The sequence below is a fragment of the Diuraphis noxia genome, unplaced genomic scaffold (genome assembly GCF_037042655.1).
Source record: "Diuraphis noxia isolate RWA-SAM2 unplaced genomic scaffold, SU_Dnox_SAM2 contig0003, whole genome shotgun sequence".
NCBI classification, from domain to species: domain Eukaryota; kingdom Metazoa; phylum Arthropoda; class Insecta; order Hemiptera; family Aphididae; genus Diuraphis; species Diuraphis noxia.
Window position 1 is genome coordinate 6,328,020 of NW_028301713.1, and position 19,939 is coordinate 6,347,958.

The window sequence follows — 19,939 nt, forward strand, 5'->3', positions numbered from 1 at the left end:
AGTATTAATGCTCAGGGGTATTAATGTGAATTGGAAGTTGCCTTTAGCGTATTATTTAGTTTCAAGTACTTGTACCGGGTATGATTTACAAGACATAATTTTTACAACACTAATAAAACTACAAAGTACACCATTGGATGTTAAAGCCTTCATTACGGACATGGGATCAAATTTTATAGGCTTAAGCAATCATCTTAATATTTCTCCTTCTCGTCCGTATTTTGAAATCAATAACAAAAAGATTTTTTATATTTTTGATCCACCACACCTTCTCAAGACTACTAGAAATATGTTTTTACAACATAAATTTAAAGTAGATGACAATTTTATTGACAAAAAATATGTTGTGTCGTTTTACAAGGAAGATAGTGAAAGCAATTTAAGATTAGCTCCCAAATTAACTAACTCACATGTCTATCCTAATGCATTTCAGAAGATGCGTGTATATTTGGCGGCACAATTGTTTAGTGCCACAGTGGCAGCCGGCATGAAAACATATTAATTAGCCTTAGATAAACTTCCTTTTAATTCTAGGCCTACAATTGAATTTATAGAAAATATTGATAAATTATTTGACATTTTTAATTCTTATAAAAGGCCGAATTCAAAAGATTATAATAGACCATTTATCAATTCTCAGCTTCAAAAATCACACCTATTATTAATGGAAAAAATGTTTAATTCTTTAATAGTTTTAGACAAAAATAATATAGATGTAACTAATAGAATGAAGTTTATAAGAGGATGGTTAGTTTCTATTGCTAGCTTAAATTTATTGTGGCAATCCTTATCTTCTGTAAATACTAGGCAAAATTATGTTTTATTTACGAACAGGATCAATCAAGATTGTCTTGAGAACTTGTTTTGCACGTTTAGGCAGAGACAAGGAAATAATTTCAATCCAACTCCAGTACAATTCTATTATTCATTTAAAAATATATTTTTCATGAATTATTTTAAACATTCCAACAATGCTAATTGCCTGCAAGATTTTGATGACATTCTATCTAATATTCAAGACCCTACCAATTCTGAGGTTCAAAATATTATGTTTCCAGATAAAACTCCATTTAAATTTAAATCTTCAATACCGGTAACATCTGTTGATTATCGGGATTTAGAATTGCCTGATCAAAATATACTAACTTATATTTGTGGCTATTTGATTAAAAAATGTTTGGAAACACATATTTGCGATATTTGCTTAAATTATGCCAAATTTCAAAAAAATTTAGAACCATCCTTTTTATTTTCTTATTTTAAAGCTTATGAAAATTCTGAAAAATCCACTTTTGGAAACCTATCAATGCCACATTCAGAATTTTATAATTATATAAATAGTTTAGAAACAGTGTTTATTAATCGTTTCCCTGTATTAGCAGCTGAGAATAAAGTAGGTGAAAAATTGAAACTTAGTATGCTATCAATTTACTATTCTCACCCGTGTGAACATTTTAATAAAGACTATCTTTTAAATTTATTCATAAGATTTAGGATTTATTCATCATTAAAATTTTTAAATAGAGAGATGGCTTCTGAAAAAATAAGGAAAAATAGAAAATTAGCAACATTAAAACATTTATAATTATTAATTATTAATAACTGTTATTTTGTATTTGTTAATATGTATCAATATGGATCAACATGGATCAATATGGAACAATGATCTACCAGAGTAGGGCGTCATTCCAATGAAATTGTATCTAGATATTTATTAGAATAAAAATGTATTTGAGTAATCTGAAAACATTATTATTCCAATAATAATATTTTCAAATTATTCAAATAAAAATGTATTTGAATAATTATCTAGATATAATTTTGCACATTTCTGTGGTTTATACAATTTGGAGCCAAACGACTGAAAACTAGTGGACACTACAGCACAATAAAAATAGAATAATTATGTTAGAATTTTGTTTTAAATATAATTTAACTGTAGTTTTTTTCATCTACTTGTAAATGTTTGTATGTTGTGTAATTTTAATAAATAAACAAATTAATTAATTGGAATAAAATTGTGTCTTTTTATCTGTGAACAATATTTTTTGTAAATTATTGTATTACAATATTTTTGTTACTCCTTTTTGGACCTACTGCATCGCGCAGTAACCAATCAGATCCTGTTGTTTGGAAATCTATTGTTATATTTCGAAGTGCACTATCTGGTTTCATTTAATCTGTGGTAACACTGCAACCGCCTAACGTGTAATTAGTGCATTTGATTGTGACGGTGAAAAACTGACTCGAAATATTAAAACCACCATCTCGGAGGCTCGCGGTGAGCGCAAGGGCAAAAATATACAACGTTCGACGACTATGCGGCCGCCTAACGATTTGATTGACTGCACAAACTTCGTCATAGACTTTGCTGCCCGAAAATCCATCAACGTCGGACTTTACGCCTCGGACGTTTTCAACGTGTGCGTACAGATTATAACGCCGTCGCGTCATGTATGTATAACGAGTGTTTTCTTAAAACGAATTTTCGCGCTCATGCCGTACATACTGTCGAATATATCCGACGTGCTGGTCATGAGCCGAGAGAGACTTTTCCTCAAAGACGAGTATAACATGCTGTCCCGGAGTACTTTTCGCGGTGAAAGCATGCTCGTCGTCGAATCGCACCTACAGCAGGGATGTCGCGTGATGCTTAGCGGGCGCGACCTATTGCCATGGACTAGCGTCCCGCATTGTATAGTTCACAGTCAACTAGGTACCAGCTGCACCAATCTAGGGAAGGGTGCGACGAACTTTGTAAATGTAGGAGAGACAGTATTTCGTGGAAATCATTAATATTAGGGAAACACGAAATCATGTGGTCATACGACTATAAAAGATCATTGATAGGGGTACGCAAGGTGTGGGGTTATACATCAATACAAAAGTTCCAAAAACCAATGTTATAATGTAATATCATAATATATAGTTTTACATAATAATAATATTCATAATAATATAAATTATCGAGGTCTGCAGCTGCACGGGATGCACCTTTTGACTTGTATGTGGGCGAGTAACATTTCCCGTCAGTCTAGATAATTATACCACATCCGTGAGAACAGCGACAAGAACAAGTAGACTATGGGGAGTAGAGGGTAGCACTATATAAGGGACCCCGAAACGGCCTGTATTCAGACACGACTTGACCAGACTAGCCAGAGCACCTTCACGCCAGTCTGTTCTTTAAATTAATTAAATTGAACTTAGAAAATATTCGAGTCAAACCGAATTTATTCTAGTTATTCAGAATACTTAAATATTTAAATAGATTCAGCTTTCATGTTTTAAATAAATATATATGTTTTGTCAAAATAAATAATCAAATAATTTAACTAAGAAGAATTCCACGTTGTTTAAATTAACTCAAAAAGTCACCTTCCAAACATCATCCTTGACTACTGATACCTGTAGGCGACGTGATCACTACACTATTAAGAATTCACGACATGCAATGGGCCATTGGCGAATCGATCTCGCGTAAATCCAACGTCGAACGACTTGCAGTTATGGTGCAAATCAATCAGCTGGCCACGTATTTGAGTACTAATATTTATGTCGACAAATCGTCGACCGTAGAAGAAATTTCCACAGCGACCGACAATATTCACCACGACCTCCATGCGATGAATATATTTCCGAACAGCGAGAACAGTTTCATAAACCAGATCAAATTGTATGCGAACAAACAGTTGGCCATGTGTTGGGCGAGCAATATTCAAAATAACGGCGCATAGATAACGGCCCGAGTAATGACGCTGCTGGTGGTGGTGGTGGTGCTGTCAACGACATTGAAGAGGTGATTATTACTATTGAAATATAATATTATTTCGTATTATAATATCCCTAGGATATCGTAGACAGTGGCGCACAGTAGATTTTTCACAAGGGTGTCGAAAATATATATCTCGCGGTACCCACTCACCCCACAAGTAAAATCTGAGTTTATACTTTTTATACAATTAATAATAAATTAAACAAATATTTATCAAAATAACATCCGAATTCACCCAGAACCAGTCACCCACCAATTCTCTGAGGGGTGTCAGTCGACACCCCTGACCCCCCCCCCCCCAGTGGGCGCCACTGATCGTAGAGAATATTATATCTCAGGGGTGGGGGATGGGCTACTGGCGGCCCTCAAACCTTTTTTATCTGGCCCGCGCTACATTTTCAAATTACTTCATATAATTTTAGCGCTTATCTGTGTTTTATTTTATTTTATTATGTTTTTCGATAATATGTGTATATAAATTCTTATCTAGTTTTAAACCAAAACTAAATTATTAAATGTCTAAATATATATTTATAATGGCGTAGCTAACATAGTATTTATTTCATTTTCGGTTTAGTCATATCCGTACTGCCGTTTTTTATTTGCTTTCTCCTATGCATTGCGGCCCGCTAGATTTTAAAATACTTAAAAGTGGCCCGCTAGTTACTTTGAGTTGCCCATCCCTGTTATATCTAATAATATAATATGATATTTTTTTCACAGCTTTTAGGATTCCACGAGAACGAAGGGCCCGCCATGTACACATATTGAGACTATTCCCGGTAACGTCCTACTTGACCTCGACATTCCGACCACTGGCCACCGCCGCCGCCGACCGAGGATAATTATATATTAAGATGAAACACATGTTGAATAATATCATATCATAATATGTCTAATAACGGTGTGTTATAATATATATATATAATATGTACCATCTGTCTGCGAGATGCTTTTCTCCTCCACACATACATATATTGTAAAATACGATTTGAACATATATTGTCAAATATAATATTTATTACATTATATTTCAGAAAAAAAGACGTTATATTTATTATTATTATTTCATTTATTACAAAAACATATATACAAATATCTAGTCTAGGCATGTATTATTTTTACATAATATATAAATACATCCTATGGTAATCTAATTGAACATAGTTATACTGTAAAAAGCATTTTAAAAAAAGTAAATATTATATGCTATATTATATTTTTCTAACTTCGCCGGTAAACGGGTTGTATTGGATCACGCGATCGTGGATAACCAGGCAGTAGGCGGCCGTGTTGGCGGGGAAATTATTCGCTGCTTCTATTTCCACTCTGAAGTCCACGTTGGAAATCTTTGCGTCGTCCGTTTGCCGCGAACAGTCTATACAGATAAACGGGCCCAACTCCTTATATTTTTCTCTCGTCAGACACGGTTCAGCCGTAAACCGCTCGTAATAATGTTTTTGGAAATCGGCATAATTTTGATAGAACATCGTAAACAGGTTTTTGTAGAAACTTTCGTTGAAATCCTCGTACGGATATTCGACCGAATTGATATACGCTTTAACGTTTGTCAGCGAACACGCGTCGTAGGTTAGGCTATAACCGTCCGATACGCTTCCGGGCGTATTCGTTAGAAAAGCGATTATTAAACACCTAGGTTTTTTCACTTGCGAACAAGTTTTAACCATCCAAGAGTGTCTGTTAGTTTGCGGCAGATTCGGATATTCGCAAAGCTCCCAATTTCTAAAAGCGCAGTTAATCATTTTTTTGCTATCGATGATTTTCATCAGCTTCAATCTCTCTCGGTCATCGACTTTGACCTGTACCACTATTGGTTTTGACCTTCGAACGCGGTAACATTATATGAGCACGCTGCTCGAACGTCACGCGTATTTATACAATGAGATTTCTCAACCAAGAAATGAAGCTCAAAGTCGACAATATCGATTCACTATCGTTATGTGATGCAACGCGTCCGCCGCGCCATGGGCCCCTATTCCCCAACGCGATGAGAGCGCTGATCGTCGGCCCGTCGGGTAGCGGGAAAACGAACCTTATTTTCACTTTATTAGTACACGCGAACGGGATTAAATTCGAAAACGTGTATATTTATTCTAAAACACTGGATCAAGCTAAATATGTATTGCTCGATAAGATTTTGAGCGGCGTTCTGGGCGTTAAATTATTTAAATTCAGTGATAATGAAACGGTGATCCAGCCTGAAAAAGCTCTACTTAACTCAGTTTTTCTGTTCGACAATGCCATAACGGAAAATCACGGTATCATCCGATCGTACTTTGCGAGATCTAGACACAATCTCATAGACGTTTGTTACTCGCGCGTACCTAAGCAGCTGATACGTGACAACGCTAATTTCATAGTTTTGTTTTGATTTGAACACGTTTACGACGAACACTGTTCGGGCGATATCAAATATTCGGAGTATAAAGATTTTTGCATGACGTGCTGGCGTGGAGGTAGATTTGAATTCGTCGTCATCAGTAGTGAAAACGAACGTGATAACGGGCGATATAGACACGGGTTTGATACATACGTAGTTATATAATAGGCGCTACGCCGAAATTTACTACACTAACTCGGGATCATGGATAAGGTGAACAACTCGACGACAGTATCAACGCCTGCTATTTTGACTGATATAATTCAAGCGAGGGCAAATATCAAACAAAAATATAACGCGTTAAAAACGGGACGGTTTGAAACGGAGGCGTTAATAAATAACACATTTAGCTCGATTATCGAACCTCTTAGCGAAATAAGGTCGAATATCAAGAAGAAGCCGTTTCCGGCGGTAACGCCCTCACCGCCACCACCGACATCGACTCCAGATGCGGATTCTATTGGGGATCGTTTCCCTGCACCGCTCCAGTTACCGCCTACAACGTATAACGAATTGAACGCACGTTTCGGACCTTGGACTAAACCGGCGTTGGACAAAATATACGGGCCCGTAAAATTATCTAGCGGTGTATTCAGATTGGGTGATAAAGAATTACAATTTATCGACAATGTAATACACGTCGAAGGCGATACGCGGACATATCCGGTGACGCAAGGTATTATCGATTTGTTATTTCTTAAATCCCCAGAGTCGAAAAAATACACACAAGCAGATTTAAATACATATAAATCGATCTTAATTCAGACGTCGGTGCACAGGACGTCGAACGGCGAACGTATTGGCAAATCTAAAGGACAGAAATCTGGAATAATTTCAAAACTGTTTTCTAGAAAAAGTAATATCAGTACTGGTGCGGGTATTAGCATGCGATTACAAAAACACAATATCACTTATTGGAACGATCCTAACGAGTTGGTTGACAGATTGCGTTTATTGTATTCGTCGCTCGCGGCGGGCAATACGGGCGTTCGTAACGAGATAATATCGATTTGCGAGGAATTGGAAAAATATTGAAAAAATACCAAATGTCTAAGCGCGCGATAGCTAGCGAACTTCACGTGGCGGCCAGAAGGAGGTACCCTCGACGCCGCGTCATTGTTTACGGAAAAAACGATTTATTTCAAGCGGATCTCGTCGACATGCAACAATATTCCGGCTTGAACAAATCGTATAAATATATATTCTGTATTATCGATTGTTTCACTAAATACTCGTGGGCCCTGCCACTCAAGTCGAAAAAAGGCAAAGAAGTCACTGCAGCAGCAAGTAAAATTTTCGCACAGAACAGTCCTAACCTATTACACGTCGATCAGGGACGTGAATTCTATAATAAACATTTCGAAGAGTTAGTGAAAAAACTCAATATTAAAATGTATAGCACATTTAGCGCGGTCAAGGCGTCTATCGTGGAAAGATTTAATCGCACGCTAAAACAGCGGATGTTTATAGAATTCACTAGCAGCGGTTCACGCGACTGGATCACGATTCTACCCTCGTTAATCGATGACTATAATAATTCTACGCATAGGACTATCGGTATGACGCCGGTGCAGGCTGACGCCAATCCGACACGTGTTGAACTAAAATACGCTGTAGAAAAAACCGGTAAAATAAAATTTAGCGTCGGAGACGAAGTACGCATCAGCGTGTACAAGGGTGTTTTCACCAAAGGATATTTACCGAATTGGTCAATGGAAATATTTACTATTATTAAAGTGAATAATACTACGCCGACCACGTCTATGCTACAAGATTATACGGGTAGACCGATCGCCGGCGGGTTTTACGGCGAAGAAATACGCAAAACAATGTTGCCCGACGATTATCTGGTGAAAAAAGTAATTCGCACCAAGAGCCGGCGTGTATTCGTTCGATGGCTAGGATTTACGGACGAACATAATAGTTGGATAAATAAGACCGATCTTAAAATATAAACACAGTTACCGCGGTGCAATGGACGCGTTTGGAGGGTCGCCCGCTAGTCGGTTGAATAAATCTATCGCGGATATGGAGGAAAGGTTCGAAAAAGAGCTCGCCTCACACGTTAATTTAATCGAGATTAATTTAGTAAAAATCGAGATACTCGGTGAAAAGTTTGTAAATGAGTTAGCTATACATAGTAATATAAATGACGTGAACGAGAATAAAATCTCAACGCTCGGCGAGCGGACACAAGTGATTGAAATGAAAATAATATATTTAAAATCGACACTAGTACCGTCGGTCAATAAATATATTTCGGAAAACAATAATAAAATTGAATCCTTAAGGATCCTTAAGGATTAATCAAATCCGTTGAGATTGTTAGTAAAAACATCAAAGATTTGAAAACTGACTTGTCGGACGCATGCGCCAGGATAGTTATACTCGAGGATAGAGTCGTTGGATATCAGTATTCATACAAGTCTAACGCTAGTAAGACGTTATAATATATATATATTTTAATATAACAAGTGCGATCACGTGTATGATGTCGTCGGGTATACTAGATATTCAGTGTGTGTTAGGCCCAAACTCGAAATACTTGATAAAAGAAATGTCGGTAGTGGACGTGGGCGGATGGGCTAGCCAACACTGTTTTTCACACAAATAATCGTATTCGTTAGCCGCATCTGGATGACCTTATAGACGAAGGGTGTGAAGTATCATCATCTCGCTGTGACGGTAATCCGCCTGCAGTCACATGTGGTTCGGACAATACATACCGCTAGCTATACGACGCGCAGGATCCGCTCGAAGATCGACCTTTTTCACTGTAATTTACACATGCATGTATATCAATCGGTGTACTCGTTCAATATTGCGCACGCCGAACGATATAGGTAGAGGTGGCCGTCGACGACGATAATTTTGGACACTTGTCCGCTGTCCACTCAATATTGAATCAGTCCTATTTTCTCTATAGCACTAAGCAGACCTCTCCAGATATCATCACTCGCCAGTTCAAAACATAAATATTACAACGCCTCCGTACGAATAAAGTGAGTTTTATTTAATTATTATTATTATATGCTGACGTATTACACGAGACTAATGTCTTGTTAAAGTCTAATGTCAGTTGAGAATTTTTATATCTTATATGAAATTAACAGATGATATTTTTTTATTTTTTTTAGTTCTGAATTCATCATCATTCAACCATATCAAGACGACTTCATCACACGACTTTACACACACGTCGTCTAATTAAAGAAGTGAGTTAATTCAATTAATTTAAATAATTTACTTTTTTTCTAACGTTTATTTTTTTCTGTTCACAGTTAATTATGGATGTTTTAAATTCGCTCCAGCGGCAGACGAACGTGTTGAATCTATCTATCGGGGAGCTGACAAAGGACATCGAATACCGTGTACAATCGATGAATAATGTGGAGACGAAATTTGGAACGGCTGTGGCATGCGTCTTACAAGATCCGGCTGGCGGTGGGATAATCAACGTATTTCTCCCCAAGTCGATGCAATTGCCGAGTGATGAAATACAACGGTACAATCAACATGAGGCTGACCCGGTAAACCTCATTTTTCGGGGGATGAGTAAAAAAAGCTTTATTATTAAATTCGTACCCACTTAAGCTTGTTTTTCGGGTGATGTATAATGTAACTTAAAAAAAATAAATAAATATTTTTATGTCTTGTTTTCAATAAAAAAATTTAAAAATATGTTTTTATTTTCATTTTATCTAGATCCTATAGTTTTAAGGGACGTATAATATAATTATATACATTTAACAAGTTATATAATTATTTTGTCCGAGCAATGAGTTGGTTTTAAAAAATATATTATTTAAAAATTATTATAAGGTTTATCCTCGCAAATACGAGATGATGAAATATTTTATATTAATAAGGTTATATTATTTAATAGTCGACATTCGTATACGAATTAGGAGACGTATAATATAATTATATACATTTAACAAGTTATATAATTATTCTGTCTTAATAATAATAATAAACCTAATAATAATGTTGAGACCTCGGTATAATATATCGGATAAGTATGTATGAAGATAAGGGTGAGTATAAGATAAGATAAGATAAGATAATGATGAGAAGATAAAGATAAGATAAAATATGATAAGGATTGAAAGATGAATCTGTGATACTAAAATAATAATAATTTTAAAAAACGAGATTAAATATAAAAACGGTGTTATTATAATATTTTAGTTAGCATCGTACATGCACATATTTTTGTATACAACGAACGTATTTCAAGATTGTACAATATATACAAATTATATATATATATATATATATATACATATATATGATATGAGGTAATTTAACAATAACAATAATAATAATAATAACAATAATTTAATAATTCGCGAGGTAGTGACCGTGCGCGTACGTCGAAATGTTGTCCGGTAACACGTAACGCTTGTTGTCTGCCCTGTTCAAGACGAGTTTCATAGACCTAATTGTTCGCACTTCGTGCTTAAACGACCGTATAGAAACATTTTCTCTATACGGCGTGAAAGGCATATAGCTGTAAACGTGGGATGGGGGCGCGATCGTCGACGGCTGAGTCGACCGCGTAGCAGGTATTGAGGCGTTCCGGTGTATTCGGGCGACGGCTATTAGCGCTGAATCGGCTGCAATCATTTTACCCCTAGTAGCGTCGAATTCGTCGTTGCACTCGTCGGATTCTGCATCGTCGTCCGCGTCGGCAAATAAGCACCGCTTATGTTCGGCAAACGTGAGGTGGTTTCTAATCACGTGTCTCATTACACCCTTTGCACGAATACAGACCTCCTGCTCCACATCATAGGCATACGATTTAGCCCGTAGAGCGATAAATTCATAAATAGTCGTCCATTGGTTTCATTTTTAAAAAGCCCCGGAATACGTTTCCGAGCAGTGGTATCCATAAACCGCATCAGATTCGGATTGTTAGCCATGTCGTCGTAAAAATCGTCTGTTGCCACACGGTAGAATAACGAATCTGAAACACATAATAATATAATATAATACATATTGTATATATAATATATATATATATATATACAATATGTATTATAGTACCGGACTCTATGAAGAGTATTTTCTCATAATCGTTCAAAAGAAAAAGCTCAACTTTCGTAAGTTTCAACATACAGTCAAAACTGAAGCCTGGTAATGTGAAGTATTGTGCCGGGTCCAGGTGATAGGTGGTCATGCATATATCCCTGAAATTTTCAAAGATGTCTGCGCTTAACAGCACATAGATTTGTAGGTACAAGTCGCTATATGCGCCTAACGACGTGCAGCCGAAATGGTTCCAAACTCGAGACGCATGATCGTAGTCTTCATCGCACACGTGTGTCTCCGTCAACGCACTGTAGAATTGAAACTTGCCCAGTAACGATGGTACTTGTAGTTTATCCCACGAATCCGTGTATTCGTACGGATACACGCCGTTCCGTGTGACCAACGACATCTCCGACGGGGCGAACACTTTCGCAACTTCGCGAAACTTATCAAAGTTCGCAGAGGAGAGGTTCTCCGCCAAGTGTGCCAAGCTTGACGCCATGAACCGACGCGTGTCTACAAACCTGACTGAGAACGTGTTGTTTATATATTTCGAAAACGAAATATACTTCTCCTCGGTGATCGCGATTACCGATATTCGGTTAATGTCGCCCTTGATCGCCAAATTTGTAACGATGAAATGCGCGTCGTAGTTCGAGAGATTATGTAGGAAGCACGGCACGAATTTTGGCGTTTTCAATTTGAAGTTGCACGTGTTGCATAGTGTTTTCAGAAACCGGCCAGATAAGTGATCGTGATGTGCAGTTTTGCAGTTACGCTCACTAAACGTAACACTGCACAAGTCGCAAGTCATCTTACCGTCATGCACACGACAATCGTCAACACTCATAATAATCGGCACTTTGACTTCCTTGTATAATCTGGCTATTCTATCGGCCACGTCGAGGACGTCGCGGACAAAACGCTGGGCCACATCGTCCTCGGTCGCCGAGCCACGGAAAATGACGGGAGCTCTGGGAATGTTCGAACAGTTCTATTGGTACTCCCTCCGTGGCGACGACGAGGTAGCCGTAACTCATGGGGTGGTGCGTGTGCATCGCCGTTGTATTAGCACCTTGTTTCTGAGACGTTTTCAGGAGTAGGGCTTCGAAGTCTGCGTACACTACGAACGGGAGTCGTTCCGTCTTACACCACGCCTCGAATACGAGCGTATCCCCCTCTTTCGGCATCAGAGGAACAATCGGTTTGTGCGCGCCGCACAGTAAACGGTGGTTGGCCAGCGCCCGCTCGCCGTGTAATTTGTATTGTAATGGACGGTCCTCAAATCTGGTGAAGCACCGTTTACAGTAAAATAAGCGATGTTGGTGATTATTTTTTTGTAGACAGGCTAGACGCGAAAAATTCGAAATATACGCGTAATGATTCTCGCCGTCCTTCCCGGTAATCAATAGCAGATCGAAATGATTCGCCTTTTCTTCGTCTGTAACACGCAACGGATACGCGACAGATTGCGTGCCGGATTTTTTGTTATTTTTATTTTTCATGCAATTTCTTATACCGTATAAATTTACGGTCGTCCCCGGATTCGATCTTTCAAATAATTTTATCTCCGACACGGGGGTGGGGGTTGATAGTGTGGAAAAGTCGTACCGGTGCTCTTCCCTCAAATAATTCGCGCCTACTCGCGTGCGATTTCCTTGGGGTACGTGTTTGGCGAGGATCGCCCACTTGAGACACTCTTGATCGATATTCTGAGGGTTGACAACTGCCTCCCGACTCAGAATACTTTCCGGCAACGGCAAGTACGACGATCCCCCCATAGGCGTATACTCATACACACCCAAGAGCAGTCCGTCGATGCACGATAAGGCGAACCCGCTGTATTTCCCGGCGTAAGAATCTTCTTCGGCCTGGAGCGATGCGAAATCACGATCGACCAAACCCTCAACATTGCTGTGCGCGTATAGTTCACGAGCCGAAGTTTTAAAAGCGCGGTTTTGAGCCGAATTGTGCAAGTTAGGTATGACGTATGTGGCCTCTAATTTAAGATTGTATTTAATAGGGTTAATACGCACGCACTCGCGTAATTTCACGATTAATTCGGACTCTATCGAATTGAGGAACGCACGGTAACTGGTTACGTTATCAATAACGTTCTTCCTGAAATACCATACGATGGCCCGATTATGCGATGACTCGATCTCGATAAAGCTCGACGTATTAACCTTTTGCATGCGTGCCTTTTTACGTTTGATGTTTTTACTAGTATTTTCCGTGTGAGGCCCGCCTTCCTCGATGGACGGTGGTGAAATTGAAAGTGGTAGTGCGGTGGTCGTGAGGGATCTTGCATCTGGCGGGGTGACGATAACCGGTGTGCGGGCGGACGATGATGATGAGGCTTGAGGTGGGGGAGTAGATGTGACCGCACGGTGGCGGCGACGGTCAGTCAAGACGACCGTCGGAGGCTGAACATCTGGTCGAGCGTGCGGGGTAGTGGCTGGGGGTGCCCAATTTATGACTGACGACCTATCATATATTATTAATATTAAGATAGCTTCTTTATTATTATTATTTATATTTATTTATATTAATAAGAGAAAAATAATATTTACCCATTGAACCGCCTACTTGTACAGCGCTGTGGAATTCGGGAGTGTTTTTAGCGATCACTATTTTAAAAATAATTTAATTATTAACCCCGAGTTAAGCAAAACGTCGTTGATCCCAAAAAAAACGCCATATGTATAGAATTCTAATTTTACATTATACAAAAAACTGATTTAAAAAATAATAATACATATTCGAGATATGGCGATAATTCCACAATGTTAGTTTGCCCGACTATATGAATAACAATGAGGTTTTTTCGGTTCAACGTCGTAATAATAATAAATGTACTTACTATGGCGGTTTTGCACGTGAATACCGAGTTTGTCTCGGCGGGTGAACGTCTTGAGACATATCCCGCACGAATTCGTCGATCCGTCGTGGGTTTTAGCGTGCCTGTTCAGATCGCGCTTATGAGCGTAAACTTTTCCGCACGTTGCACAGTTAAACATTTTCGAGAATGTAATACAAACAACGTTTTAAAATAATAATACAATTTATACGAGAAGACGAATATACGTTAGGACGTGGAACGTGTTTAAACTCTGCGGACAGACTGATCTGACAGGGCCGCTGTTATTTCGATTTAAGAACTAATCACCCGCTAAAATTGACCAGCGCTCCGCGATATTATATTATATGGGGCCGAATGGGGGTATGAGTTTCATATATATATAATTTACACACGAAATATGCGCATCGTGCAACATGTGTTAGCAGTGTTAGTGGCGGCGGCATCATACCTCACATCTGTGTGGTCAACAACAACGGCGCGGCGGCACGGCAGCAGGGTATCTGATAACTGGGGAATAACTACTCAACGTTGTATTTACTATTCAAATATTTTATATTACTTTTGCGACTATTATTTCGCGCGCGAACTATTACCGTATAGTATACAGTCGTCGTCTGCAGTTACTGTGAGACCGTTAACCCGACCGCAAGTGTCTTATACGCGATCAGACAGCTAAAGCGTATTATCAGCGGTTTATTATTTTTCTACGAGGTATTAAAATGAATTTATTAAAATGTTCGGCCGATTGCCGATCACTAGTGCGTTTGGCGAACGAGAACTCGAATCCCGAGTATCCCGAGTATACAACGTTTTTATCGAGACTGAAAACATACGATTCACATCCAACGCGGCCGCGTCAAGATAAATATTCGCTGGCCGAATGCGGATTCGCTTATAATACCGGTACCGGCGACTTGGTACAATGTCATTACTGCGGGTTATTGTTGGGAAAATGGGAGGAAAATGACGAAGTGTGGCAGCAACACGCCGTGCATAATCCCGAATGTGTATTTGTATTATTATATAAAGGCGCACAATTTATCGAGAACGTTAAAAATGAATTTAACAATATCAATCGTGACAATCGTTATGATAATAGTCAAGACCGTATATGTAAATCGGAATCGTATGACGTCGTCGGCTAACAAGTAGCTAAATCAATGTTCATTATTACACTGTACTCTATATAATATCTGTATATACATTTTCATTGAATAAAATTATATTTAACAATTTAATCGCAGTATATGTTTTTACACATGTATGTATAGGTTTTTGACTATGTATGTATATGTTTACGCATATTATGTACATAATGTATATGTTTTTACACATGTATGTATAGGTTTTTGACTATATATGTATATGTTTTTACACATGTATGTATAGGTTTTTGACTATATATGATGTATATGTTTTCACACATGTTAGTATAGGTTTTTGCGTTAGTATATGTTTTTATGCATATATGTATATGTTTTTGTATATGTATGCGTCAAAAAATCGCGTTACATAATCGGCGGATAGATGGCGCCACCGGCGGTGGTGAAATGTCGCGGCCGCGTCCGATAAGCGAGGCCGCGTCGTGGACAGAACGCGCCGCGCGCGACGTCGAGACGCGGGTGGTGTGAAGCGGGGATGGGGGAGGGGTTAACCCGGTGTCAACGACGTGGTCGATGTTGGCAGGAGGTGGGGGAGGGGATGGCCCGGTGTCCCGGCGTCTATGACGTAGGTGGCACGGTATAGGCTGTGGTTGGGGTAGGGGGGGTGGTAGCGTGGTGTCCCGACGTCAATGACGTAGCGAAGCGGTACAGGTGGTGGTGCGGGGAAGGGATGGCCCGGTAGCCAGGCGTCTATGACGTAGGTGGCGCAGGGTGGCGCAGGCAGAAGGCGGGGTGAAGCGGGGGGTGGCGCAGGGTGGCGCTGATGGGATGCCGGGGGGTGTCGCGGGGGGGGGGGCACTCGGAGCGGCCTTTCTCACCTACTGGCATTTTCTATACTTGATAAAAGTTCAAAATATTTCAAATCTTTTTTATTTATTTATAGGCATTTGAAATTTTTAATTTTTTTTGTTTTGGTAAAAAAAGCTTCAGAATTTAATACAAGACTCCTAATATATTGTGACAATGACAGTTAAAAAATATTAAAAATACAGTCACCATTTTTTTAATAAACATTTAAAGTTCGAATTTTGACAAAATACGTAAAAAACACGAAAATTTCCTTAGAAACTCATAAAAATTTATCTTAAAAAGATAAGATTTAAGATTTGAAAATTTAGAGATTCCTCAGTTAGAAAGTATTAAAAATACAAAGGCATGTTTTTTGTTTTCTATAACTATTTAAAGATCAAATGTTGACAACATTTATTAATTGAAAATGTACAAATTATTTAGTTGTGAAAAATTTATGCAACGTTTAACTTTTATTTAAGGATTGAAAATTAAAAACAAAGTTCCGTGTAAGTCGTTAATTCTGTGCCAAAAAAAAAAAAATAAAAAGAATAGTTTTTTTTTTTTTAGTTATTTTAAGTTCAAATTTGGATGAAATTACCTATTAAATAACCAAAAACAATAATTTTAGCTATACTATTGTAATTTAAAAATATTATTCGTGGGTTCTTTAAACTACCCAAATAAATAAAAAAAACCTACAATGAATGACTGAGTGAGTCGTGTTTATAATGATTCTGATTGATTAATTTGGAATTTATTTTATTAAATTATTTATTTTACATTTTTTTTTTTTTTTTTAAATTATAGCAATATAATAAATACAGTATAAAACTATAAAATATCATAGACTGACAAACCGTCTCCGCTCAGAATCGTTTTTCGTATACAATGATATTATATTATTAAATTTAAATTTAATACCATGCACCGTACATTAACCCATTTGAAAACTACTTAACAACAGAGCGGATATCTACTCACTCGCTTTTTTTTAACTTATCAATGATTTCTTCTGTGTCAATATAATTTAAATTTTTTTTCTCTACAGCCATAAGCATAAAATAGGCAGCTATAGCAGCGCTCAAGGATACCGGTTAGGTTCCCGATGGGCCAATCCAGCCCTGCATTGAAGATTTTGCTTCAATTATGTCCAGGAAAATTAAGTTTTAAACTAATATAGGCTATTTGATACGTTAGTAAATGTAATATGTATAATATAATATAATTTGTGATTTGTATTATTTTTTAATTATTTAATACGGTATAAATTATTAAATTCTAATTAACTATTTTGTTTAATAATTATTAATTACTATTACAATCAGCTTTAGTTTTTTGTCAAATCAATGTTCAAAATACGTTGTAAAAAAAAAATTAATTAAATAGGAATGGAATGCATTATTATTAATGATAATTAATATAGGGGTCGAATATTTTAATTTTGCCCTGGGCGCCAAATCTTAACCACACGGCTCTGTATGTCGTGACCAAAAAGTGCACGGATGTAGGTTAATAAATACGGCTTACTAAGATTATGTACTCGCAAATGTCATCACCGTCTTTCAAATACATAATATACCAAAATGTAAGTCCAACAGTTTCAAACTTTTGTTAGGTATTTTTTAAGCGAGATATGAGTGTGTAAAATTTTAATATTTGTAAATGTTAATAAATCACTTAAAAATTGAAATTTTGTAAAAAAACAACATGAGAATACAGATAATGTATTACGAATTAGTGAATAAGTAACCAAAATTTACACAAATTGAAATTATTATACAGTAGATAAGTGATCATGTTGAACAAAACTCAATTTATTTATATGAACAATATAAATATTGTAAATTAAAATCAAATTACTTACTAAGACAATCCTTTGCTCGATTATATTCTATATAATTGCAGAGTTAGTAAGACATATGTTTGGTTATTGTTAAACGGTTAAAAAGGTATTTAAAACAAAATATGAGAGCATGTAAGAGAACGTCACAAAGTACCAAAAACGTACATTTGTAAAATAAACCTAATGCATGTCCAGCAAAAAAAATAATTTATAATTAACATTGCTATTAATTAGAAAAATCATAATAGCGTTAAAATACTCTATAAATATAAATAAGAGATTTGTCGTAATACGCAATTAAAATAAAAAAATACTTACCTAGAATCATTTCTGCCGTTGCAATTATATCTGCAATCATATAAAACATTAAACATATAAACGACATAATAATATATTTAGCCATGATTTAAACGATAAACTAATAATTATAACAGCGTTGAATAAGTTAAAAATATAAATAATAGAACAGTATTAAAAGTGTTTCTGCAAAGGTATTTAAAAGGTCGTTGTGCAAATACGAGGCAAACACAAACAAATACAATTGCGTGTATCCAGTGCAACTGAGTAAACTATTTGAGAAATTAGAAGTAGGTTGGGTAAACTAGACAATGTTTTGTTGTGTTTATAATACGTATAGTCTGTGGTGTAAAAATCCAACAACGATTATTTTTCGAACTAAAACTTATAATATAATTCATTACCAGCTACATATCAAAATTATTATAATGTGCATTTAGCAAATTGAAAGGTACTCACGGGTGGTAAGTCGACACCCCGTAATAATTTAGTTTTAAGGTTTATAGGTAATCAATTGGTTTATTTCTATTTAAAACATAAATCACAGAAATATGCGGAATAGTATCGCGCATCCGACGACTAGATGCCTTGAGTCGGGGGGAGGGGAGATCTTCACTTACAGATATGGAATGTTTTTTGTATAATTAGGGGTGGTGTCTTAGAACAGGGTCCTGGTGAGGAAGTACTAAGATTTGGAAGCCCTAAAAAGTGCTATTTTATAGCTTCCCGTAGTCACTGTATATAGTCATAAAATAGAAAAATGGGATTTCTTTTTATTATTTATTAAACGGTCATTAATTTATAAAAAATACCAATAATATTATAATTTAGGTACCCCTGCTACTTTATAGGAATAAAAAATGTATGCCTAAAAAGGCTCTACAATGTACTCTTTCCTTTAAAAAAAAAAATTTTAAAAAAAACTGATGAGTAATTACAGAGATTACCCTATACAAAGATTTTTATTTTAAATTAATAATTCTTGCTATCTCGGTAAACGGACACTTATTACACCGATTAGGAAATCTATTGTCATTTGCGGACGATAGTTGGTGGTATTTAAAAAAAAAAAAACGAGTACCTAATTTGAACACATGTTACAATATATTGTTTGCAGATTTTCAAGATCAGCATCATTTCTGTTCGTTTATGCGTGAGCCTCGAGTATTCACTCGTAAATGATGTGTCAATTTTGGTATCAATATCATTATGATATAACAATATATAAAGGAATAATTTCGGTAGTGATGAAAAACGGTCCGTCTACCGTTGATAAAATTAGATTCTATAGTTATTACGATGCAATAAGTCAATTTATTTAACAATCGATGTAAATAATACTATGGTATTTTATTTTAAGTCTAGGGATGGTCCGATATTAGAGCTGATACCAGATATCGGTTTTATATCGGTATCGATTTTTTTTCGAAACCGATACATGAATCGATAAAAAAAAAAATCTAGTCAAAATGTATATGATTTATCACAATTTACAAATACATAGATTAGGCTATCAATATTAAATAATCATTTATTACCATTTACCATAAATCATCAAATGTTTCACTTCTCTAGGTAATATTTTTGGTGTTATCGGGTATCGGTTTTATACTTTTATCACAATAAATCAGTTGATGGTATCGGTTTAAAGCGTTTTAGCTTTCCTACCGAAAATGTAGCTTATTAATATTTCCATATATTATTGGAGATGGGTATTATATCGGAGTGTCAGATATCTGTAAAAATTGGTATCGGCCCATCCCTAGTGTTA

At 36.6% G+C, this 19,939-nt stretch overlaps 3 protein-coding genes and 2 pseudogenes across 8 annotated transcripts in view; 2 read left to right on the top strand and 3 right to left on the bottom strand.

Moving 5' to 3' along the window:
* The window catches only part of LOC149056603 (uncharacterized), a 41,323-nt gene extending 23,000 nt beyond the window's left edge, over positions 1–18,323 (bottom strand). For all 4 annotated transcript variants that reach the window (XM_089222027.1, XM_089222026.1, XM_089222025.1 and 1 more), the window contains exons 1-2: positions 18,190–18,323; positions 17,893–17,919 (exon numbers count right to left, since the gene is read on the bottom strand). In XM_089222027.1, the coding sequence (XP_089078153.1) occupies positions 17,893–17,919; positions 18,190–18,274 (112 nt within the window). In that variant the 5' untranslated portion in view covers positions 18,275–18,323. The remainder of the gene's footprint in view (positions 1–17,892; positions 17,920–18,189) is intronic.
* Positions 2,320–9,793, top strand: LOC149056604 (uncharacterized; annotated as a pseudogene). The gene is made up of 5 exons (XR_016190698.1): positions 2,320–2,695; positions 3,400–3,799; positions 4,499–9,178; positions 9,314–9,391; positions 9,458–9,793. The product of XR_016190698.1 is annotated as an uncharacterized LOC149056604 (transcript).
* LOC149056605 (uncharacterized) lies at positions 10,483–12,181 on the bottom strand (annotated as a pseudogene). The gene is made up of 2 exons (XR_016190715.1): positions 11,226–12,181; positions 10,483–11,145 (listed from the first exon to the last, which is right to left on the bottom strand). The product of XR_016190715.1 is annotated as an uncharacterized LOC149056605 (transcript).
* On the bottom strand, positions 12,101–14,852 carry LOC149056606 (uncharacterized). The gene is made up of 3 exons (XM_089222029.1): positions 14,074–14,852; positions 13,783–13,840; positions 12,101–13,700 (listed from the first exon to the last, which is right to left on the bottom strand). The coding sequence occupies exons 1-3, from the start codon at positions 14,228–14,230 to the stop codon at positions 12,101–12,103; spliced, it is 1,815 nt and encodes a 604-aa protein (XP_089078155.1). The 5' UTR covers positions 14,231–14,852.
* Positions 14,793–15,243, top strand: LOC149056607 (death-associated inhibitor of apoptosis 1-like). The gene has a single exon (XM_089222028.1). It carries the CDS (start codon positions 14,793–14,795, stop codon positions 15,216–15,218), a length of 426 nt encoding a protein of 141 aa, XP_089078154.1. The 3' UTR covers positions 15,219–15,243.
* Positions 18,324–19,939: the final 1,616 nt, after the last annotated feature.